The sequence below is a fragment of the Denticeps clupeoides genome, chromosome 16 (assembly GCF_900700375.1).
Source record: "Denticeps clupeoides chromosome 16, fDenClu1.1, whole genome shotgun sequence".
Taxonomy (NCBI): Eukaryota; Metazoa; Chordata; class Actinopteri; order Clupeiformes; family Denticipitidae; genus Denticeps; species Denticeps clupeoides.
The window spans coordinates 16,921,705-16,947,179 of NC_041722.1; the positions used below are offsets into that span (position 1 = coordinate 16,921,705).

The 25,475-nt window shown below is 44.0% G+C and overlaps 1 protein-coding gene across 8 annotated transcripts in view; it reads left to right on the plus strand.

Annotated features, from left to right (window-relative positions):
• pmfbp1 (polyamine modulated factor 1 binding protein 1) overlaps window positions 1-25,475 on the plus strand; it is a 143,208-nt gene that overhangs the window by 47,870 nt on the left and 69,863 nt on the right. For all 8 annotated transcript variants that reach the window (XR_003742703.1, XR_003742702.1, XM_028955972.1 and 5 more), the window contains 2 exons: window positions 5,690-5,836; window positions 7,081-7,155. Coding sequence is in view for 6 of the 8 variants with exons in the window: in XM_028955972.1 (XP_028811805.1) it covers window positions 5,690-5,836; window positions 7,081-7,155 (222 nt within the window). In the remaining 2 variants the exon portion in view is untranslated. The remainder of the gene's footprint in view (window positions 1-5,689; window positions 5,837-7,080; window positions 7,156-25,475) is intronic.

A 25,475-nucleotide genomic window follows, 5' to 3' on the forward strand; every position in this document is an offset into this window, starting at 1 on the left:
CATTTTGATAAAAAAATTGGCCAGACATGTGTGTTGTCCATGGTGTTAGTACATATAATTACTAATATGCAAAATATATACATATACCTGTGGGAAATGTATGATTCTGAAATGATGCAGAAGCATTATTAAAACTTATTTTGGATGTCCACCTGGAAATCTATGCAATAGTGTAGAAATGGGATTTGCATTTCTTCTGAGCCATGTTTTGTATCAAAAGCATGCAGCACAAGAGTAATGCTGTGGTCAGGTGGTAAAGAAAAGTTTTTTTTTATTTCAGTACAATACAAAGCTGACATATAAGTCCTGACAGGATTAAAGTTGGCAAAGAATGTGCTCTTTGTGCATGTCGCTCCTTATAACTTGTGTCTTGAGTCAAGTCAAGGTCGCCACCAGCCTACCACCTGATGCCAGCGGTCAAAAACATGGCTAGACCTTTCTGTATGTTTAAATGCATCATAAGTGTGGCTTATGAGCTGCGATCCGCAGTGGAAACTTAAGGAAAATAAATTGAGAATTTACACATATACTTTTGCCGCTTGTGGGGCTATTAAAGGATTACCTTAGATTTGGTGTCCATGTGACCGTAAGGGTCAAAAGGTTAGGTATTCAAAATGTGTTACATTGGCAAAGATGTTCTTTCCAGATCACTAGCCACCTTGTTTGTTTTACGGTTCCTCTCCGAACTGACATGAAAGTACTGTTACATGTAATGGCCTGCAGAAGTAGAGCGCTTCTGATTTGTGAGGGTATTGGTTGTCATTACTGGATGAATTGGAGGCAGTTCAGCCAACACGGTACAGCAAACGGTGTAATTTTCTACAGGGACATCCACCTCGTCTGACTCTCTCTCCCTCTCTCTTGCCCACTCTCTACTTTGAAGGCTCATTAGTAGCTGGCCAGTATCGCGTAATGCGCTTCCCAAATGGTGCTGGCCAGTGGAAGCTGCAGGAGCTGCAGTTATCCTCCTAAATAATCTCCCCTCAGATGAATGCCGGACCGAATCAGTCTGGAGAGGCCGGAGTAATGGGCCTCTGTAAAAGGGTTTTGCCGGGAACGGTTTTAAACAGAGGAGCGAGGCTGTGAAGTGGCCGCCGGACAGAGATCGGATAACAGCGGCGTGTTAAAAGGTTGACCGCATCCGGCGAGTTGCTAGGCTGGTGAGCGGACGTCCCAATTTTAGCTAATCCTCGCTGCCCAATTGTCTGGTGAAGTGCACATGCTCAGCACAATGTTCATTAATGGTCCACTAGAGGCTTTATTTCCTTTATTTATTTATTTTGGTGTCACGCGGGACGGAGCTATCATTTATAATTCTCCCAAACTACCTCTCCGTCGCAGCAGCTTCATTTGGACCGTTCTCATACTGTCAGAGAGGCTTTTTTAAAAAAAATTTATTCTGGGCTAGCAAATAACCTGCATATCTGTGTCAATGCATTATCTAAATGGTGCTGGATATATTTTCACTCTCTGCCCCAAACGGCCCCGAGACTGCAGCCCCGGATCCGTCACCCTCCCCTCTTCCCCCACTCTTCATCTGGCTTTGATGTGGTTTATCTCCAAGTCCCATCACTATCCCCCCCACCCCACTGCCACCACCACCTCCACACACACCCCCATGCCTCGGTGTCAGTACCTTTTGATGTAGCCTATGTGCTGCTCCAAATAGAATTTTTAATAAGGTGTCATTATCATTTTGATTTCTCACTGAATGAAAGGAGTGACCTCTGGCATTTGTGTGTGTGTGTGTGTGGCTGTGAGTGTGTGGGCAGATACGGCTCATTGACATTAAGCTGAACGTTTCAACCCACGCCCATCTCCCATGTTTTTGAAAGGATCGGCCATATAGCTGCATGCTGCTGGTGATAAACCCTCCTGCCATTTTTTCCCTGGGATTTGCTCATCTCTGACCAAACGCAAGTGCCCAGTCCCATAATCCTCTGCTGTGCTGCCACCGTGGGAGGTATGAATTGTTAAAAATGCATAAGGAGCCAGCACCTTCTGATCTGCGCTGGACAATGGTGAACACAGCCTTTTTTCCAGGCTTGTCAAAACGTGATGGTATAATGATTACGGCTTTTAGAAAGGGCAGATAAGGGTTCCAGAAAGCGGAGGGTTGCCCGATGCTGGCTCGCGATGAAGAAGGTCATGATGAGACAGGGCACATGTACAGCGCTGACAGCGCAGCTGCTCCATGCAGTGGAAGCCTCCTTTGATTCCTTGGGCGAAGGTCTCCACCTGTGTAGATGTAAAAATCTTTACAAAAAAAAGAAGAAAGAAAGAAAGAAAGGAAGGGAGGGGTGCGTGTATGTGTTTTGTTTTTATAATCATGATTTGCCTGGACAAAAGTGCATCTCCCCAACACCCCTCCCCCCATAATTGCATTTTTTTTTCTAGTTCAGTGAATGAGGCCGCAATTAGCATGCTAATGATGCTATCTAACCCTCTAAAGATCAAGTCGGTAGGAGTCCTTTTTTTTTTTTACAGACAACAAAGAGCCTTTAACTGAGATGACGGATGAAAATGCCCTCCACTCGATCATCTGGACTCCGCTTCTGGAGGCCGCACACGCTCCCAGCCTGCTATGTTTAATTACAGCCAAACGTAATGCATTATTCTTGCCTCTCGCTCTTCTCTTTACGGCTTAAGTGGTTCTCCTGTGTGCCACGCTCACCCAGCCCCTCCCGAATGGCTGACAGTGGGGTTCGCTTAGGAGCCCCCACTTGTGCCATTTTTTTTTTGTCAGGGGGCCAAGGGATCAAAGAAGCCCCTTATTCCAAAGGGTCAGGAAGATGAGACGGGGCGCGTGGCTCCGAGCGGTTTGGGCCCCGGCGCCGGGTCAGAGATAATGAGCTGTGTGCAGCCGCTCGCTTTTCAGAAGTGTGCAGTAGAGCCGGCAGAACGCGCGCAAGCGGTAAGACAGGAAAAGCGCTTGTGCTGCAACACCCCAGAGCGCAGGTGAGCAGAGGCCATGTTTACGAGGATCTAAAAAAAAAAAAATCAAATAAATAATAATAATAATACGAAACCACAACAGTACACAAGAGCGGAGTGGCAAAGGCCTTGCCGTGGTGAAGAGTGAACAAATAAACAGGTTGAAAGGTGAAACCTTGCAGAAGATGGCCGACAGGGGCAAGGTGGATCGTTGCAGGGGCCAAGCGGCGCCTGTCTCGGCTTCAAAGCTGCGGTATGTGGAGGCTTTCAGACCCCAACCTCCCAGCTTGTCCGAGGACAGCAGGGTCAGGCACACGTCTCTAGCAAACGGTGTCCGTACCCCAATCAGCCATGGCATGGCAGCCGTGGCCGCTGACATGTGAAGTGAGTAATATTGATTGTCTTGTCACAATGTTATATTAGACAGCAAGTAAAGTTTTGTTCTACGAAGCAAAATCTCATGTAAGGTAGAATGTCTGACCAGGTTGCCATGTTTGCTAGTTCTAAGTACCTTTTCTTGTGTATTGTAGAACTCAAAATATTGGACTTGGATTGTATTGGATTCGATTGAATGCTAGAGTATTTATTATTTGTTTCGGAGACGTAAAATACCTGAGAGATTAGCCACTGCTTGACCCCAAAGCAGAAGAGGTACAAAAACACATGGGGGCTCATAATATTTGGCCACAATGGCATATTTTCTTGGATGTTTCTATTTGTAATTTAAGGCTATTTTAATAGTGCCCCAGAGTGCCCATATTTGTTCCAGAGTATTAGCTAGCATTCTGATCAGGCGATGTACTAATCTGCTCCTTTGCACATGTGCAGAGTGTTTTTGGACTATTGACGTGCTGTCTAGTAATCTTCATAATCCACATAATCTCCCATTACACTGTAAACCCGGCTAATTAGCGTTAGACAGCGCACCATCAAATTTGCACGAATGTTTCGCAAAGCCGGGGGGCTTAACGGATGCAGGGGTATCACAAAATGATCAAAAATGCAATCAAGTCTAGACTGCAGCAGTTGACGCTTGACTCTGCAGATTACTGGATTGTTAGTGGGGCCAGCCGGCCAACGTGCACTCATCAGCCATTTTTAATTACAAATGGACGTGTGTGCATTACGGCACATGCTGCTGCTGGGGCACTTGACAGATTGCATGGTCGAACACTTTGGCCGGGCCCGCGCCGGCTGGCTTTTAATGGGCTGCATCTGCCCTTTTGTGTACCTCTGGGTATTGTGTCGTTAACGGAGTGGTTGAAGTAGCAGGCCGTTGCGGCTGGCCCTCATTGTTTTGTGACACAGTGGCTTCTCCATGATTGACCTCTTTCTCTTTCTCTCTTATTCTGTGACCTGCAATTGCAGAGGCCAATTTAGCTATAGAAAATGGATTCAAACAATCCCTGCGGTTCACTTACAAGCACCAGTGGAACACTCAGCCACAGACAAGAGCCTCCCTGACGATTGATATGTAACTTCTGTCAGAAGTGTGTGTCCTGGTAACATGGCACCATACGTTGATGTCTGTTTCTTGATGCTGATAGATGTTGTTAGCGTTATTATTTTAAATTTGAATCCTCAAATCCCTTTCCCTACTTCACGCTGATCATCCTGTGTAGATCTATAGCATTTGCTGTCGGGCAAATAAGAATCTTACATGACTGCCTGCTCGTGTGCAGGGATTCCTGATGGTCCTAAGACCAGTTACATCCTGCCTGCTTCAGAATATACACAACAAACGTCTAAGGGCAGTTGCCTTGTGCTTTTGGGACAGTTTATGCTCTAACAGTGATTATAAGTTGATTATAGCAATTTAATAATGCGAAGAAAGCAGTGTGCTGAAACCTGTTGAATGCTACAGGCATGCCAAATGTGCTTTGACAGTGAACGGGTGGAGGACCCCCAACCATTAAGTTCCTCACATTATACAATGCTGTTTAATGTTAAATATCTGATTTAGCATTGGTTTATAACTGTATTTCAGTAAAATGAGGCCTGAAGGCTGACTTTATGGTGGCTGTTATTTTTCATTCAGAATTTTCAAAAGTAATCATATATAAAAAAAAAAAAAACATTACATTTATATTTTTACACTCTATTACTTTTTAAATGGGGTCATTGTAACAAACTACCTTTCGAAAATAATCTTCCCAACACTGACAGTAATAATATGTAAAATGCTGTAAATGTAAATGTACACATCAGGTAATCAGACAAACTCGCTTCACGTAATCTTCAAGTAAGCCCGATCTGGTTTTGTCTACTTTCGAGCTCTTATATCTTTTCTCGGATGCCAATGTCAGTGGATGTTGCAGTGTTTAGATGACTTGCGTTCGTAGAGTAGAAAAGCAATTCTCACTGGCTCCTTTGCACTCTGCTGCGATTGGGTTCACCCGGATTGCTAACATCCTCATTCCACAGTGCCAAAATTCGATATCCCACTGTACTGAGGACCAATAAAATGCCTTTGATTTAATTGAAAACTGTAAATATACTGAATGCAAAAATGCAAACACGAAGGGGGGACCTATTGTTTTCCTGAACAAGACACTTAACACTGAGCTGCATCAGGGTGACTGTCCATTTAACTACTGATTGTAGGTCCTTCTGGATAAAGGTGTTCAATAAATGATATTAATGTAAATGTAGGTTTAACCTTTGCTCAGCATAAAATCAGATTAAATTAGTTTTTCTTCTCATTGTGTAAGTCCATTAGCTCAGTTTTGTATATTTCATGTTGGCGAATGTTTAGGTGGAGGAGTGCGAGGCTCACATTCAGCAGCTGCAGAACACCATCACCGAGCTGCACGAAGAAATCTCTCAGAAGGACCAGGAGAAGCTCACACAGCTACAGCAGCTACACCACCTGGAGAATCGTGTGAAGGCACTGGTGGAGCAGGTAATCACGACCCTCGCCCCTCCCACCCACCACAAACACAGGGGCCACGCTTATCGCCTTGTTGCCTATCAGCACAGAGAACAAATGACCACTTCTGCTTACATTTTTATAGGTTTTCTTCAGCAAGAGTGCAGAAATTTCTTGAGGTTGTAGAAGTGTTCTGTTACGTTGCGGGAGAAGGAATATTGTAAGGATATGAGATAGAAGCTGTTGTGATGTAATTTGATTGTTCTGTCTCTATTACCAGTTGCAACACTGTAAGAACAACACACATACATACACAGACACACACACCGTCATGTGTGTGCAACTGCAATTCCTTCTTTTTCATGAAGGATTCAACAGCTTCAGCTTGATAAAACGACCTGGTTTCCATACTTTATTGGTTGTCAGCTTCAAGACACATCCTACAGACAGAGGAATAGTCAATGGCTTCGCTTTTTAAGATGGGCGGCAGGTCCGCTCCAGACTCTTCAGCATCTAATCACGCAGAACTTGTCTCTCTCTCTCTCTCGCCTGACTATGTGTGCATCGGGCTCTGAGTCGTTGCAATTTCCTGTCACATTTCTCTCCTGTCTCCCTGTCTGTCCCAGCGGATTTTAATATCTCCCCTTTCACCACGTCCGTCCAGGCGCCACTTCTTCGTGTAATCTGGCCGCGGCTTTGCTCTGAAATCTGCATGATAACAGCTAGTTAATGCAGAGTTAGACTGGAACTTTCCTGCAGCCTCTTTCAGACATGTTCACTGCCTTATTCGTGGCACTGGGAATGATTAATTAATGTTCCGGGAGCTGGCACCTCATATGGGGAGAGCTCTTGTATGACTGAACAAAAAGAGGCAGCAGTTTGGTGCCATGGTCTTCTCTGGCCTTCCAATTAGCCCCCTCTCTCCCTGTTCCTCTCTGACTTCTCCTCTCCGTGGTGAAGGATTTATGTGAAGCATTATGTCAGCACATGGTGGAGGAGGTTATTCCCAAGAATTAATATTATATATATATATTAATTCTCCAGCCTCAGGGCTCTGCAGATGCAGACTCAAAAAAGTAAAATAGAGAAAGGCGTCTAACTGGGCTATGTCTCCCCCGAACGGTCTAACCTTGGGAGCCGCTTCTTTGTGAAAGTGTAGATATTATTTTTAATCTGAAGCCTCACAGTCCTCCTCCATCCGCACTGGTGTGAACGTATTCCCTGAGTGGTGGACAGAAATAGCGCTGTTGACTGATGTGTTTGTTTCCCTGATACAGGCACAAATCTCAGAGGAGACGGTAGCCAAGCTGAAGGAAACATCTGAAAAAACTGGACACAGTTCGTCCCAAGATGTGAGTGTGTGTGTGTGTGTGTGTGTGTGTGAATGAGTGCACATACACTGATGATATTTAAAAATTAAATAAATACAACCATGTTTTCATGAATCCAGCCATTAGGTGACACGGTGGCCCTATTAGTTTAGACCTAATACCAAAATTAACCCTGCAACACACAAATGAACCTTAGTCCATTAGGACTTAGTCCTTAGTCCACAGTGTCCCTATTTTGAATACACTTTTGTCAAATAACAGTGTGCGCAACACTACAAAATGGGGCATGCTCACTAAACTCAGAACTGGTCAGCTTGCTGGGTAGCAGCAAGAGAAGAGATAACTAACATGGAGATAACATGGTGCTGCATGCTGAATACAGCACTCTGATATATTACATTTTTACTTTGTCCCATTACAATAACTTGGCCAGAACAAAAAAGTCATTCATTCATTTAAACTTCACTTAAGTCCAGTCCAGAATGTTCTAAAATCTTGTAAGATAATAATTTAATATAAACAGGCACTTATCTCTGGTGTTGGACTAGTGCCCATACATTATGGTGTTTAGTATGTAGTGTTACCCGTACATTGAGGTTTCACTAAGGTCTTGTGTCAACCCTAATGCTGACATGCTTCCAAATGCTTTGTCACCAGTCAAGCTTCCACTTCTCGTGCTCTGAGTGTTGTCGCCACTTCTGGGCCTAATGGCTGTTGCGGTGCGTTCCAGCGGGCTCCGCCACAAGAACATCGAGAGCATGTTCACATCAAGAGCCAGAAATTCTCTTGACATCTCTGTTGCAGCTGGCATTGAGCCCACGGGCACTGGGAAATCAATTAACTGTGATGAATTGTAATATTGTGTAATTTTAATCAGACAGTAATGTTGGATAATTGGCTATAATTTCTGGATGGGATTAGATTGCAGTTTGCGGCACAATCTGAGAACAAGGCGAGCTTTTCTAGTGGGCGACTGTGGGCTTGTAGAAGGAGACAAAGAAAGCATAAGAGTGCAAGAGAGCCTTCCCAGTGTTCCTTTTGTCTGCTTTTAATGTGAAAATTACAGAGATACAAGTTAATTACTGAGTTCGAGGAAGTCAGTTGATGTGAATTAGAACATAATTCTGTGCAGTCAGACTCCGAAAAAAAAAAGGAAAGCGCAGCAAAAAAAAAAAAAAGTTTTCAGCCATTTCTCAGTTGTCTGTGCAAAGTTTTACATTAATACTTCTTCCAATGACCTGCGTATCTCTTTTAAATCCAAATAAAAATATAAATATATACCAATACTGTTAAAAATGTAAAAATACAAAATCGTAAACAAAATAAGAGTCTATTTTTCTAGGAGGGTTAAATTGACACAAAGTTCAAGTGAAGTGAATGTCATTATGGAACACTGCATCACAGTACACAGTGACTCAACAAAATGTGTCCTCGGCATTTAATCTCACCTTAGTGAGTAGTGGGCAGCCATTAAAGGCACCCGGGGAGGAGTGTGCGGGGACGGCGGTTTGATCCAGGGGACATCAGTTGCACCTTGGCAGTTTAGGATTTGAACCCACAACCTTCCAATTATGGGTCCCCTTCCTTACCCGCTTGGCCACCATTGGCCCAAGTAGGCCTCAAAGTAGTGGAAAGTAGGTTTGGTGAGATTACAGTAGCTCATTGTGTTGAGCTACTTATTACTTATTTAAAGTAAGTCTTTGGACCATTATTGAAGAACAATAATTCTTAATCTCCCATAGTAAAAAAGTTCTCCAGTATCTTCTCCTTTGACTGGTCAGCCTATAAGCAATCCGGAATCAGAGTGAGTGATAGAGGAGAGCACATTCATACAAGAAAATTGGGGCTCAGACTATGGCGTAAGGTTACCATGTTGAACGGCAGCTTGCCCCTGCTGGCCACACTCGAGGTATTTCCACCTGTCCAAGGGGAAGGAAAGACTCTTACCGTCCTATCCCCTGTCTCTCACATCTCCCCTTGTCCCTCAGTGTAGCGGAAAGGCATCGGAGAGGAGAGGCAAGTCACACTACATTAGTTTGGCTGTGGCTGTGGCCGCAGCCAACAGAAAACCATTAGTCTTCCATGACAGTATCAAAGGGAGTGGAGGAGAGTTGGCGAGGGTTGCAGCAAGCCTACACCCCCACAACCCCCCCCCTGGCCATGCGCCGCTTGCAGGAAATTGCCTCATACTTCAGCGGGCAGGAGGTGACATGTGGGTGACACCCACACATGTGTCACTTTCAGGACTCAGGGTGGGGAGTGGCCTATAAAGTCCCAGACAAGTGCTGCTGCCCCGGAGAGCACGGGAAGGGGCGGCCGCGCAGGGGTGGGCTTGGGCCCAGAGCTGTGCCGGGGGAGCCTGGCTCCTGCGTGGATGGAATAGCGGTCGTGGCGAGGGGCGTGGAGAGGTTAAAGTGCTGTAGTTGTGTGTCGACTCTGTTGTAGCTGGCCACTTGTGTAACCTCGCCCTGAGCGCCCCCCAGTGAAAGGTGGGGCTGAAGAGGGCCATGAGGAGCTGTTGTTCCTCCAACCCCGTCTTTGTCATGTGAAGTGCTGAGCTCCTCTTTAGAAACATCGCACACTTGGTAGAGAATACTAGAGGTCTCTTTATTTAAAGAAACATCTTAATAATAATGAATGTAAAGCGCTATGATGTTTCTTTTACATATTGTGCCAAAACTCTTTTACATATTTGTGTCAAAATGGTCCTCTATTATGAAATTTGTTTTTGCTTTTATAGGTATTAGTGGCATTATAGGTATTAATACTGTATCTGAAGTCTCTTTCCAAAATTCAGCCTTGGTGCAGTGATAAAGCCACTTTGATCCAGTCCCACAATGAGATTTCCCAGGACGCACCGTTTCGGTGTCTGTAGCTTTAAATGCTAATGAAGAGGAGAGAGGCGGGATGACAAGTGTGCTGGCATTCATGGAAATGCCTTTATCAACACTTCCTGTTTGTGCAGACAGGAAGTCGTGCTGCCAATTTCCCAGAGAATAATAAAATGAACCCACTGGTTCTTCAGATTCTTGTGTGAATTAACAAAAAAAAAATGCATTTGTGCTCTTTTTAGCATACAACATCAAATCACCGAGCAACTGCAATGCTTTGCACGATTAGAAGCCATGACGGTCAGTGGATATAATGTTTTAAGGGAGGGGTGGGAATTACTCTGGAAAGCATGAGAAACGGGAGGTAACCTTTCCCCTTATGACGACATAAGGAGACAAATTCCAGGTCCGACCCTCTGAACTGCCGCTCTTTGAACTGTGAAGCAGAATGGCCAAAGCAATCTTTACACCTATCATCATTTCTAGCCACTGCAGGACCATAGACAGGCTAGGGGAGCTTGGACTAATGTTAAATAATCTCACAAAGTGAATTTTTCATATTAGGGCAGCCTTTAAGCCTTGCTAATGAAACGCCAATAAAACAAATTTCATTAGGCATGCCACTTATTCCTATTAATGTGGGATTTCTGGGAGGTTATAACCTGCAGTTTCACAGATAACTCATAGCATTTGATGAGTCCAGACATGACATGTCCCTTACATTTTAAAATGTCATGTTACCTATATATGTGGAAGAAATGTCTTTTTCAAATTGCCTGATTTACCACCTCATGGTGGTATAATAAAGGATTATTTTTTTCCAAAATGATTTATGATTGATTTTTTTCAATTTAAAAATCTATTTAAAAAATGTTATTGTGCTATTTGTCTAGTCAGCCCTATTTTTCAGGGAAAAAAGGCATATTATTTAAGAGACAGCGCTTGAAGGCAAAGCCCATTTTGAAGAGAAACTCTTTTGATGTCACCCTGCCGCAGCCCCAGCCCGGTGCTCTCGCCATATTCCTCCGGAGAAGCTGATTGTTTATTGCCATTCTAATGCAGCCTTTGTTGCTATTCTCCTGCCCTCTCCCCCGTTTCTCCTTTCTCCTTGATTCAACTCAGCTTTCATTTTGTGCTGGGCTGGGGGGGAGGGCCAATGGGAGGGAGCGAGGGATGGATGGATGGACGGAGGGTTGTCGTTGCCGCGGCAGCCCCGTCGCTGCGGCAGGCGTCGGGTGATTAGAGGCAGAGTGCTTCTCAGCAGGCCGCTCTGTTTTATATTCATCAGAAAGCGCTCGCTCTGATTTTCTCCCCCTTCGACGTATGACAGCGTGCGGGCACCGAGGAAGTCGGGCAGTTACCACCCTCCCCTCCTGTTCTCACACACACACAGACACACTTACGTACTCAACCTCACCCCTCCAACCCAAATGAAGCCTTGTCTTATTAATTTCTCTATTATTGTTATTAATATTCCTTCTTTTTACTCAAATGGGCCAGTTTTTCTTCCCCCCTGAAGGTCACTTTGTGAGATTGCTGAGCTGCGCCTCCTCCTCTCCCCCTTTCCCACTGTTATTACCCAGCCTCTGTGTAATTGGCTGCTGGAGGATTTTTTTTTTTATCTCTCCAGTTGATTTGACTGCAGAGCTGAATCTGTGTCAGGAAGGAGTGGAGCGCATCTCTTCTGCATCTCTCCACATTCATCATGTCTCAAGCTCCTTCTCAAGTTCATGTTTTTTTTTTTTATTAATGTCGGGATGATGCATGTTGGTAATTGTGTGTTTTTGTTTGTATTTCTGCTGGGAAATGCTACTTTGACATGGACCACCTACCAGAAGATTCAGTTCAAAGGTTACACACCTTTCAGTAGCACCCATCCACACTCCACAAACTGCTCAGGAATAGTTTGAGGAACATCACAAAGAGTTCATGTTTGGACTCATTCTCCAAATACACCAGATCAGATTGATCATCTTTGTTCAATTTGTTCAGTATATTTGGAAGGCTCGCTTCTACAGCCAGGATGAAGGGCGGGGGTTTCGGGTTTTTCAGGTAGAAGGTGGGGCCCACCTCTTCCTCTCCACCTTTTATCTTCAGTGTCTACCCGTATCCACACAGAACCTCGACTCTTCACTGCTGCAGTCAATCCTCCAGTGTGTGATGGTCCTGAATAACATCACACACACACACACACATAGCAGACCAGACTATGTCTTCTCTATAATAGAGTTTACACACGGCACTACCTTGGGACCCACACACACACATAGTGTGTTTAAACAATCCTGCTAGACCAGCCAGGAAATTAACATTATAAATTATTTAAGCAATTTTCAACTCTGCAAACAAAGTCCAAACAATGTGTGTGTGAGAATGAGTGTGTGTGCACAAGGCCCGTTGGGAGCTTTGGTGTGTGCTTGGTCGCCTTTTCTCTGCAGTGGCCTGACGAACATTGCCAACTTGCCTCCCTGAGATTAGGTTAGTGGTGTGGGAGTGGAAGATGATTCAGAAACACTTTTTTTTTTCACCCCCACACTCACACACACACACACATGCCGGCGGGCATTTGCATTTCTCATGTGGCAGCATCTCCAAATGAAATGCAAACACTGGGGCACAGTCAGCACTCCCTCTCTCCCTCAGTCTCGCCCTCTTTCTCTCTCTCTCTCCGCAGTCTGATTTCTCTCACTTCACAGTCTCTCCCCCGCCCCCCCTTTCTGCAGCGCTTCCCGACTGCCGCGCCTCACAGATCATGTCATGTTCCGCATGCAGCTGGATGAGAAGGCAGCGCCTGTCACAAATGCATAAATTCATACAGCGCCCTGTTAGCCGTACGTCTGGCATCTTTAACTAAATATTCAGTCCTGTGGCCTGTCTGGGACGCAACCCTGGATGCATTATCTCACGTCGCGTACGTGTTTGTGACTGTGTGTGTGTGTATGTGCATGCAAAGATGTCACCAGTAAGCAGAAATGCGACCTTCTTCCCTTTTTCAGGACAAAATTTAAGAAAGTGTGACAGCATTGAATGTCAGGTGAAGTGACCAATGGACACTGCGCTGTCTTTACAACGCTTTACTTAGAAGGACTTATGTTGAATGCAGATTTACAATCTGAACCGATTCTACCCATGTTTCTGATTAAGCTTTTACCTATTAGACGCCCTCAGTAGTAAATGCACTTTGAATCTGTGACTTTGTGGTCATCTGGTTCATAGGTGGATCACTCAGCCACTAGGCCACTACCACACATGTGATCTTGGCCTACTGTAGTCAAATTGAGGCTCATGTCATTCTGAGCAGTTTTTTTGTTTGTCTGTAATTATCATTTCATTTGTAGCCAGTCATGGTCGTAGGTGCAGGTTGTCAGGTGATTGTAGAGAGGGGTTCTGTTGGCCTAGTGGTCAGTGGGATAATCAAGTCAAAGTCGAGTCCACTTTATTCAAGTACACAGAGTGACGAGATTGCAAAGCACAAGATTGGAGATTCACAGTGTGCAAAAAGACAGTGCAAATGGAATAACACCCCATATCTATATAACATCTATATACCGTTTATATATCATATCTACCCCACAACACAGAAAATTCTAAACAGATTTATGACCTTCAGCAACATAATCTTCTAGGGTTATGCCTCCTGTGTTCTTTGTACTATCAAATGCATAAATAAATTCTCATTGGATATGGTGAAAAAAGTAGCTTTGGTGCAGTGTCACTTTGGTTTTCACTATTTGATTAGTTCTGGATAATAGTGTCAGATTAAATAAGTATGTAAGTATATAGGCAAATTGGGTGAATAAGCTAGATTGCATGACTCCTCATAAGTCAGATATATTAGTCAGCTGTCTAAAATAATTTTAGCCTTTGACTGGTTCTTTTCCATCCTTTGAACTACCTGCAAGTCCACAATTTCCCCTTTTTTAAGTGAAACCATGGAAATCAAGATGGTGTCATTACAATACACAAAGGACGTAAATATTAGCTTGTGAATCACATTGACTGGAAAAATCTACTATTGAGGAATCAATCAGGTTCTGAACAAATTACTTTTGGTTGAAATGTCCAGAAAGGCTCATAGTTTCATGCATGACTGAAAGCAGTTTCCACTTTTGGTGGAAACGTCCATGTCACATCAGGATGTTGTCTTTCAGGATCCCATCAGGACATCTTTTTTAAGAAGTATTGATTTCCACTGCATAATTTATCTTCGGCCCTGTTTGACTTCCTTTGTTTCTGTGTTTAGTGTGTGATTAAGGGAGGGCTGTGTCTGTGCTTCAGCTTGGCTGCTCTTTTGGATGCTTCTAAAGAAGTCAGAGGCTCTTTTTTGTTCCCTCCTGTTCTCCCCCAGGAAAATGCACACAATGAAATATACCAGTTCTCATCAGATGAGGAAATCGGAGAGCTGTTGAACTTACCATGAAGCTTCCAGAACGTTCCTCTTCTTCCCAGGCCGCGATAAGAACATGCAGCATTAGCGTAAAAAGTAGCTAACATTATCAGACAGGGCACGCCCAGCCAAGACTAATCTTATCAGTTGCACCGAGCGCCTATCAGGTGAGATCTCTTTAGTATTGCGGAACAGAAAGTGATCGCGATAAGTCTTTCCAGGAGAGAAAAAAAAAAGAAAAATCCCAGACGCAGAAATACCTGTCCCAGCCTTAAACTGGCTTTGGAGGAGCCGCCTGGAGCCAATTACCCCCCAAAACCACCAGCACGACTGCTGTCTGCTGGGATTAGCAGCGAAAGTGCTGACCACAAACGTGGCCTTGTCTGGTCACCCATGACTGCCTGTTGGGGAGCGGAGCTGGACTGGGCTACTGCACCCACCCTTTCCACGGCCGAGTCCTGGCCTGGTGGTGACTGCTCCAGAGCTTAACTTTCCTGAGCTGCAGATTTCTGATTTTTTTCAATCTGCTTGATGTTCTGGCTGTATGTTGAGGCATTTTTAGTTAAGCATTTTGCTAGAACAGGTAGAAACATACATGCAGTTAATATTGTGTATGTTGTATGTCTTTGGCTTATATATAGTGGGCATAAACTTTGTAAGAGCTTAGTGAACGCAACAGCTTTTGCTGTAGTAAATGTGTAGAAAATCCTACAAAGACAGCCAAACTTTGTTTGGGGCTGATCAGAGTACTTTAAATAAATCAAAATGTGCTGCAGCAAAGTAACTGTTTAAGGGTGTGCACACATATTGTGCATCTTTTATTTGTCCCCTAACTTTTGTCCCCTGCTTTTTTTAAATTATACAGGCTATAGGTCACATTAAAGGTCAGAAAAGTGCAGGGTTTTTATATCCTCTGTGGGTTCAGATTGGGGTCTTAGAGTTAGGCATTCAGTATTCAGTTTGCTAGTCATTTCCATAGTATTGAGAACAATGTTGATAGAAGTGCATCTCTGATAGTGAGCGATGTGTGTTTCTGCTGACTACTCAGCTCTGCAAGAAGCATCTACTGTGGCAGGTAAATGTATGGGGTGTGGTCGGTAGACCACAAATGAGCAAAACACATGTAAGTAAGTTCTATTTCAGACAAAAATAACTGTTGCATTGACACATTTTTGTTGCTGCATAACACATTTTGTAGACAATTGCATTTTCAGTATGAGATGTTCTGCTTGTTTTGATTAAAATCCAAATAGTATCTAATAATTCCAAATAATTCTAAATAATGAAATCTTTTATACACTCCATCCTTTTAATAATGTGGCTGTGGCAGGTGTCCACTCTGTGTCTCTGTGTGTATGTGTGTGGTGTTTTGATGAGTTCTCTCTCTTGTTGAGATGCCGGGTGTCTCTGGTCTGACAGCTCACAGCCTGATGGGATGCGTGAGGGTCTGAATTGGCAGCAATGTACATAATGACCTCATTTCTCCCCCATCCCTCTTTCCTCAACTTCTCTCCCCTCCTGCTGACTTCCTCCCATTCCCTTCTGATTGCCAGCCCCGTCTCCCCATCTCCCTCTCCCCATCTTTATCTTACAGCCCCTGGACTCCAGCTCACAAGTCTTCATATTTCAGACAGAACGGGCTCATTGGGTGAACCCATTATCTGTCTGTGTGTGTGTGTGTTTGGACTGACAGCACTTGTATATTTTATTTTACTATGATCAAGGTGGCCACTGAGCTGAAACCGACACTTTGTTGTGTGTGTTGTTGTCCTGTCCGGTGGTTGTAGTTGTGCAGTCGGGAAGTCGTGCGGTTGTCTGCGCTGCTAAATCGGGCATCAGATGCCTTTCCTCCTGTGGTCTGGTCCTCACTGATCCCAGACAGTTTCAGGTTGATGGAGAGCAGCTTTGTGTCCTGGATCTTACAGCAGGAAGGTCAAAATATGTGATTGTGATTGAAAGTGTACAAGCACAGGTGTGTGTGTGTGTGTGTGTGTGTGTGTGTGTGTGTGTGTGTGTGTGTGTGTGTGTGTGTGTGTGTGTGTGTGTGTGTTTAAAGGTCACTGCTGTCAAGTTTTGTGTGTGGAAATTCATGGCACTGTTCCTTATTTTTTGTTTATGAAAGTCCAGACATACTCAGTGTTTGCTCTGTGTGTGTGTGTGTGTGTGTGTGTGTGTGTGTGTGTTTGTGTGTTTTATATGTACTGGTGTCTTGTTGGTGGTAATGGATATAAACCGGTGAACATAGATAGGGCTCTAATCTGATCCTTTAGAAGGTGGGACACTTTTTTTAAACCTCAGTTCAGCATGCATACAGAGTAGCCGGTTTGATTTGTGGAATCCCAGCTGGCACTGCAGAGGGAGAGAGAAGAGCAGGCGAGAGGAGCCATCATCCACGCTTCTGAAGAAGTACCTCGGACAGCAGGCATTTCTCAGCGCGGCGTTTAGAACTGCGCACTCACTCAGGCTTATCGCCTGCTCCCTCTGGAGAGTCGCCAAGCGCTCTGGCTGCTGACACACCCATCCAAACCTTACCCATCAGGCCCCTGTCCTCCATTTACATCCATCTGCCTGCGGCCGTCGGAGAGAGACGCCCGCCAGGGCGATGAATTTCAGTCTTCATCGGCTCTGCTCCTCTGTTTCTGTGGCCTCTGAAGTCTTTATAGCACTTTAGACATGTGCAGTTTTTCATCCTAGTACACACATGGATCTGAGCCTCTCTAGTTAGTCTGTGTGCGGCATCAGTTCATCGGTATCGCTGTTCTGAAATGGACTCAACTCTGGCTTGATGATTGAGGGCTGGCCTGGCAACTCAGTTCTTTTATCTTTAAGAACCGGATGCACAGAGGTGGTAGACTAGTGTTTGTTGTGTGAACTAAGGCATCATTCTCCAAACTCACTCAATGTTTTACTGGACTTAATGTTATGTTTTACTGCCATAATTCATATTATATTAACATGTATAACAAAAATGAGCTTTTGGGATATTTTATACCATAATAGTAATAGTAATAGGAACATTCTATTAGAATTTCTACCCTGTAGGAATTTATTTAGCTATAGCTAAATACATTTGAGTGAAGATAATATTAGATAATAATGCATGTCATTTATAGTATAGAAGTTTATGGGGGATGAAAGTCAACTAGATTTTGTCCAGGGAAACCTCCTTGAGCCCATTTGGTATCTGCAGAACATGGTTAGCCCTGATGTTTCTGTACCAGCATTAATGGGAACACTTGATGCTGGAGATGTCTGATCTGGACTTTTTGTTCCTGACTTGTTGACGTAAATCTTTGGGCTCTTCATGTATGTGGCTGTGTGATTAAATATGAATGTCCCATGTCTCCTTTCTACAGATCCAAAAGTAGGAAACCAAAAATGGTTTAGACCCCTGAGGACTAATCTGAGATGAAGAAGAGCATCCAGAGACTTTCATGTCAGGTTACTTTTTATTTAGGAATCATTTTGTATTGTATGTTTATTGAACAAACATTCTGTGCAACATTGTATTACAGGGCACTCAGATACTTACATCACGATCAATATAATATAAAATATGTAAGTTGTGGGAGCTTACATAATAAAACAAATAAATAAAAACTCACTTTTGAAACATGTCAGTATGTCTTCATTGTGAATGGAGACAAAATAAACTTTCATCTGTTTGTTGAGTTTTAACAAAATGATGGTTTGTATTGGTTATTGAAACTTGGTAATTTCACAACTTTTTGACATGGAATCAAGGCATGACATTACAAGAATGTTTTTTTTTTCTAATTGTTATTGTTTTTGTTATTTCTGTCATTTTCTGAACACACCAGCAGTCTTCATTGTTCATCTGTAGCCTGTCTCCGGCTGCAGATTCAGCTGCATTGTGAGGTGAACAGTCACATGGGCAGCAGCTCCGGCTCCATTTCTCCTGCGAGCGCCGACTGGGTGACAATGGAATTCATTTTCAGAAAGGGCTCCTGAGTGTGTGTGTGTGTGTGTGTGTGTGTCAGCACAGTGACTGGGTTGTGGTAATGAGGTTCGGCAGTAGCCCGCTTTAGTATTGCTCACACACCACCTTCACCTCCACCCTCTGCCTTTAATGACAGAAGAGCATGCTGGGTAATCTGTCTGTTGTTTACAGGGCTGTGGCTGCAGTGGTTGTGTGTGTGTGATCGCTATGGCTCCTCTGCATCAATCATATATTGCTGTCAGTCACCTGCAGGGAGTGGGGGGCAATGCAGGTTGTGCACAGTGAGGACCCCTCACAGCATTAGTAATGCTGGCAGATTTTGGAAAGGATCGTCTCTGTCAAGTATTTTCAACAATGTTGCCATCAAAACAAATTACCAAGTAAGTTTAGCCGATCCACATGAATTCTGTGCAGTTTTGCAATCTGAATATGAAACAGTCACTGTTTCTTATGAGTTTTACCAATCATAGCAGACATAGCTCCTGTGACTGTTGTCAGTACAGACATTTTTTTGACAGAAAAATTACACATTTTACACCTGAAGAATCCCCCAAAAGGCTTTGGGATTAACTAAATGTAAAGTCTGACTATAAAAGTGCACAATTAGGACAATAGGGTGAGTAAACATTACACTTACATCACTGGAGTTATTTGTGCTCGTCTAGAGAAAAAACTTACTTTAAGGTTAGGTCTTATGGGAAGCAGTAGCACATGATCAGTCTTTAGTGTCAAGGCTTTTATAGACCATTCTGCCACAACACAATGTGTCCAGTACAGATTCAAGGGCCAATATACCAATACACATAGGTCAATTTACAGGTATAGGTAACTACTTATACCTGTGAGAAGTACCTGTGAGTATGTAAGTGTGATTGCACAGCTCTGCTTATGGCTGAGCGGTCACAACTAAAATCACTCACGGTCACTGAGGAAGCCACTGGTGTACCAGACAGTGATGTAGCCAATCAAGCATCTCTGGCATACATATTTCACAGTATTAGCCTATGAACCAGAAGACCACAAACTGGTTCAAACCCAACTTATGTTTTTGTGGAGAGACCTCGTCAGGTCAACAGTGAGGTGCACGCCCTCGCTAATGCTGACTCTTTCCAACATTCCATATATGTATAGGATGTTGGAGCATGACCGGCCAGGAACTAAACAGCGGGAACTCTGGAGTCCTGGAGGTGTTAAGGGGTTAAAAGTTGTTGTGATTTTTAAGCACTCAACTGCTTTGCCAGAATCAATAATGAAAGTCAATAGTTGGAGTCGCAACTGCGTTTCTCACTTCCCATCGAGGCACACATACACACAAACTTCTGTTCTCTCTCTCTCTAAGGGAAGTTACTCAACAGGCCATTAACACTTATCTTGTAGGCCTCATAAGACCTTTTTCAGTTTAGATGCTCCACTCTTCAAGGGCTTTTCAGAGTGTGAATTAGATAATATTAGATAATAATGCATGTAGTTTATAGTATAGTAGTTTATAGGGGATGAAAGACTTTGTCCAGGGAAACCTCCTTGAGCCCATTTGGTATCATGGTTAGCCCTGATGTTTCTCTACCAGCATTAATGGGGACACTTGATGCTGGAAATGTCTGGTCTGGACAGTGTGTTCCTGACTTGTTGACATATCTTTGGGCTCTTCATGTATGTGGCTGCGTGATTAAATGTGAATGTCCCAGTCCTCCTATCTACAGATCCAAAAGTAGGAAGCCAAAAATGGCTTAGACCCCTGAGGACTAATCTGAGGAGAAGAAGAAGAGCATCCAGAGACTTTCATGTCAGTCTTTTCTTTTTTGTAGAAGCACAAAGAGAATGGAGTTTCATGTTTCCTTATTTGGGTGTGTTTATTTGGTTGGAGTAACACTTCTGTGGCGTTTGGTGAAGGTTCGTGCCTCGCTCATGATGGAGCAGCTCTCTTTTAGTGTGAGTGCAGTGGGAGTGATGGCCCTGCTTTGGGTGGCTAATTGAGCAGCAGTAATTAAAGTGGAGCAGCAGTAATCCATCTTCACTTGGCAAGGCGTGTGTATGTGTGTTATCACATGATATGATGTGTCTGTCTATTGTTGTTTATACTTTCTGAATATGTGTGGGAGATCTATATTTATCCCTAAATAATAATGCAAAGATTTCGTCTGGTCTCCCTTAGGAAGAAACAAAATTAAACAGATACATATATAAATTTAAGAGTGACAAGTTCAAAAGTATGACTCAAGCTTATTAATGGCATGTTACATAGTGGTAGTTGCACATATATAATGCATATGTGACAGAATATGTCTCATTTGACAGGCCGTGTCCTTTGGAGGACATGGGCTTTGTGGACAGCATCTTTGAAGGGTACGGTCTTGCTGCGTTGGTCCAGCGTACAGAATACCTTAACACTGTAAAGCCTGTTACAACGTCAGAATCCTTTTGATTTGAAAAGTTCTGACAAAATCCACACAGTGAATTCTGGGATATGTTGAGCCACAAAAACAGTTCATCTTATCCGTTCCTCTCAGTCCAGGAAAGGAAGGACAAATTTGTTGAAAGACGCTCTTAATTGGAACAGCCATACCAGGCAACTCATGTCAGATCAGGTCATGAAATGTTCTTCCAGTTAAGATGCCCCTGGTGTGCTTAATGGCAGATTTTGGGTCTGAAACAGATCTGACGCTGGTGGCTGGGTTTAAATTTGGTTTAATGCATCATGAATAACGTTTGCATTACTGACTGTTTCATTATCGAGTCGCTTTAATTATTTGTTATTTGATTGTGTTTTGTTGTGTGTAGGAGGTGGACGCTGCAGTGTGAGGTGCTGCAGGCATGTTTGGGGGGGGGGGGGGGTGCTCACTGCAGCAGAGCGGGCGCGGTGGAGGCGGGTGGCGCCGCTGCTGTACGGGGTCGGTTTGATCGTTCGTTTGTTTGGTTTTGGGAACAGGAAATGGAGGACCGGTTGATCTGAAGTGGCTGATGGACCGAGGGCACAAAGTCTGACTGAGGATGATGATGCTCACTCATTCCCTCACTCTTTTTCTCTTTCGCCATCTTACACACACACGCTCACACTCTGAATGAGATGGTTCTGTAAGAGCTGCAGAAACGGGGTGTCAGCGTGTCCTCGTTGCGGCTGTAAAAGTTAATTAAAGAGGGGACATTTTTACTGTGCTCTGCATCGGTAGCGGGGGGGCTGAACATGCTGCCGGCTAATAACCTCTCTGCCGCAGCGCTATCGGCCGCCTCTCTTTGGTTTTGTGTATTCTCTCTCTCTCTCTATCTCATGCACGCTTAGTGTGTGTGTGTGTTCCTGTCTGCTTAAGTAAGTGCAAATGCTCCTACATTTTATTTATGCCCTTTGGTGCTTTTATTTATATTGTGGCCCGGAAAAGTTTATGAGGCACATTTTTTGCATGCATGCGATCTGACCTTTATCTGGGCCATAATATTAAATAAAGCCTTTACCCTTTACTCAAATGGCACAGCCAGCGTCAAACGTCTCAGCAAACAGGTTAAACCGTCAGGCTTCCCACTGGAAAAGCATGCAGACGTCAGGTTCATTTGTGAGTGACTAATTACACGGTAACTCCTCCAGGTCAAATGTGAGGCTAATTGAGCCAAAATCAGACCAATCTGGGTGCTCGTATAGAGGGTTTGTCAGCAGACTTCACAGATGTGATTTCTGGCTGGGCATCTTGGGACATCTTGGTACATCTTGGTCTATTGAATATGACTTGAAGATGATTATCCGCATGGCCTTAATATATCACGTTGACAAAAAAGACCTCTGTCTTGCCAAGCTGTAGGTGTGTGTTTATAGCTTGTTCATCATTGATCTTAACAAGCAGATATAATGGCTCTCTGTCGTACTGTAACTGCCTGTATAGACGTTGTACTGCATATGCACGCGAAACATATAATTAAAATTCAAATTACTGCCTGAATGTTGAACGTATGTAAATACACTCCATTTCTCTATTGTACACACACTGACATGCACAATTGTTTTGAGGAGAAGAGATGATCTTTTCCAGTCTTTGCTGCGCTTCACATGGGTTTGGGTGGAGCACAGCACTTTACATCAGCATTTTACACACATAAACAGACACATGCATCTGAGCAGCCCCCACTGTCTTCCCACCCGCACAAAAACAAGCGTCGGCAGGGTGCTCCCACCCCTGTGTAATTATGTATGCATCAATATTTCATGAAGAACACAGGAGTTCGCACCCTGCCGCATTTGTGAGCCTGAATGGTGGGATTATGTTAACAATGCTCACACCAGCTCATCTATGATTTATCTTATAGTCCCTCAGCACGCACACACACTCTCTCACACACACACACACACACACACACACACTCAGTTACAAGCATTTGTCTCTCCTGTCTGCAGGAGATAAGGTACTGAAAATACTCCTGCCGGGACACTGCAGAAAATGGAGGAGGAGGTGAGACAAAGGGAAGGAGAGGGAGAAGGACGGCGAGAGGGATGGATGGGGCTGGAGAATAGGGAAGACGTAACCTTTTGTTTGTCGGCGGCGCGAGCGCCGGCTCTGGGCAGAGCGGCTGTGATTAATTCTAATGTATGCTGCTGTGGGAGCGGGAGGGGCCGCGGCTGCGCTGATTACCAGCCGGCGGAACGAGGGAGCTTTGGGAAGGGGGGGTCTGACCTGGACGGGCAGCTCATTTCATTTAATACATTGGAGCATTGCGGTGGCGACAGAAAGCGGCGGGCAGGGAGGGGAAGGTAATCAAGAAGCTGGCCTCTTATAAAACTCACGGCAAGATGACACGCCAGAGATTGGATTTGGAAATGAGGGGCGAGTCGGTGCCGAGCCGACACGAGCACGATTGATTGATTCCGTTCAAGTGATTGCACCGTTAATAAAGAAGGAGTTATTTTATTTTTTTCCCCATATTTTAAGAGCACTTTTAGGTAAAGGTAGGAAGTCTGATGAATTTCGGCTAGTCTAATTACTTTTATCAAATATCACATTCTGCCTGAAATTCTGCATTTAGCACAGAAAACAACTGCAAAGCACCAAAATGGAAGTCAGTCCTGATGTGCATGTGATGGTAGTGGTGGTAGTAGCCTAGTGGGTAACACACTTGCCTATGAACCAGAAGACCCGGGTTCGAATCCCACTTACTACCATTGTGTCCCTGAGCAAGACACTTAACCCTAAGTTGCTCCAGGGAGACTGTCCCTGTAACTACTGAGTGTAAGTCGCTCTGGATAAGGGCGTCTGATAAATGCTGTAAATGTAAATGTGATACCTGCAGATTGACGCGATAGTTTCAGATGCGTGTTCTCACACTGTACTTTAGTCACAAGGTGGTATTCAGTGGAAGAACATCTTGAGCGTCACCAGGCCCATTTTCACACTTGTACTGTTTGTTGCATGAAAGACCTTTTTGAGAGCAATAAGAACACTCTGGAAGGAGTCAAAGCCACGCCCATAATGTGCAAAATGAAGTGTGCTGGGTGAGTTCTGGAGTGGTCTGTGTGATTGCACTGAAACAATCCACAAAGTCTTGGATTGGTTGGTATGTGCAATTCTTGCAAGCGGCTTCAAGTCTCATGCAATTTGTGTGTTTAGTGTTACTAAATGAAAATTTGCTCTTTTTCATTGTTGTTAGCAGTTAAAAATGAGGTGTTATATACAGTATAGTACAGATTATATTTACGACTAAACCAGTGCTTTCCAAACTTTTTCTCCTGAGCCCTGCTTTTATAGAAACATGATATTTTGTGCCTGTTCTTTCTGACACACACATAACGTTTTGCTACCAATCTAGATTGTATGATTAGACATTTTATTCATACAATTCAGCTGATCTTCTTATTAACTGACTGCTGACTAACTAAATAGAGAAATAATAGAGAGACATAATAACTGTAAACTTTACTGCTTGTCAAAGCCCATTGAATCATACCATATGTGATTATGGACTGTATAAGAAATAAAACATGTTGTTAATAGAACATGGTTCAAACATTTTTACTGTGTTACGGCATTGATTGCTTTCAACGTACTTTTAGTATGCCTTTCTCCCACAATAGCGCCCCCCACTGTGGGAACCACTGCACTGAACAGTGAACTTCATCAATGAAAATAAATGTACGAATTTGCATATTGTGTACGAAAATGTCAATTTTAACCAGTTACAGGCAGTGTTTGGCCTCTGAAGTCCATACATTTGGTTTGTGACTGTACAGACGCAGTGTGACGGGGTGGGTAAAATCGATTTGGTAAAGGAAGGCCGCCTCATGTGCTCAACCAACATGCTGAACAAGAACTGAGAACCCTTGCAGCTATTCTGCACCCCTCTTTGCATATTTTAAGCGAAACCTGGATCGGAGACGACCTGAGAATTGAATTTGTTCGGAGAGCTTCCCATAACCGATCCCAGACCTGAAACTAATGCAGAGAAGCCGGAAGAAAGCGAAACCCCCGGAGAGCCCCCTGTAAACCGTCCCCAGATCAGATCCTCAGGCTGTCCACTTTGTCCCGCTGCTGGAGGATGGCTTAAAGGCCATCTAATCTGTGACGAATGCCAGGAAATCAGGAAGCTCTCATGAACATACAGATGAAGGGATTCCACTGTCTGTCTCCTGTAATGACTAAACGTGATTAAAGCAAACAAACGCAGCGCTATTCGATTAGCCAAGAAGGACATGGAGTCTTTGGCGCTGATTATCTTTACTCTTTTCTGCTCCTTCTTCTCTTTTTTTTCTCTAATGAAATGCTGCTCGGAATTAACAGCGCATTGACTAATTTGATTTGCCGCCCCCAAGAAGAGGCAGACGAATGGTTTGGAGATCCTTGTCAGGGAGCTAAAGAAAAGAGTCAGGAGCCAAGTCAAACTGCATTTGAGAACATTGAAAGGATTGATTGAGATCCAGGTACAGTAGAACACAATCTGATAGTGGCCAAAGTGGCATCCCAGGCCGGTCACATGTGCGCCGTGTATGTGTATGTGAGTGTGTGTGTGTGTGTGTGTCTCACTAAAGACTTGACATTGTGCTGGTGTGTAATTGGTTGCGGGTGCTGCATTGTCATTGAGAATAATCCTGTCAGCATAATCCGCCTTTTGTGCGCTTCATTAATTAAACGCGGCGCTGAATGCAGCGGCGCCTCGTCCTGGAGACCCGTCCGCTTTTTCTGCATCCTGT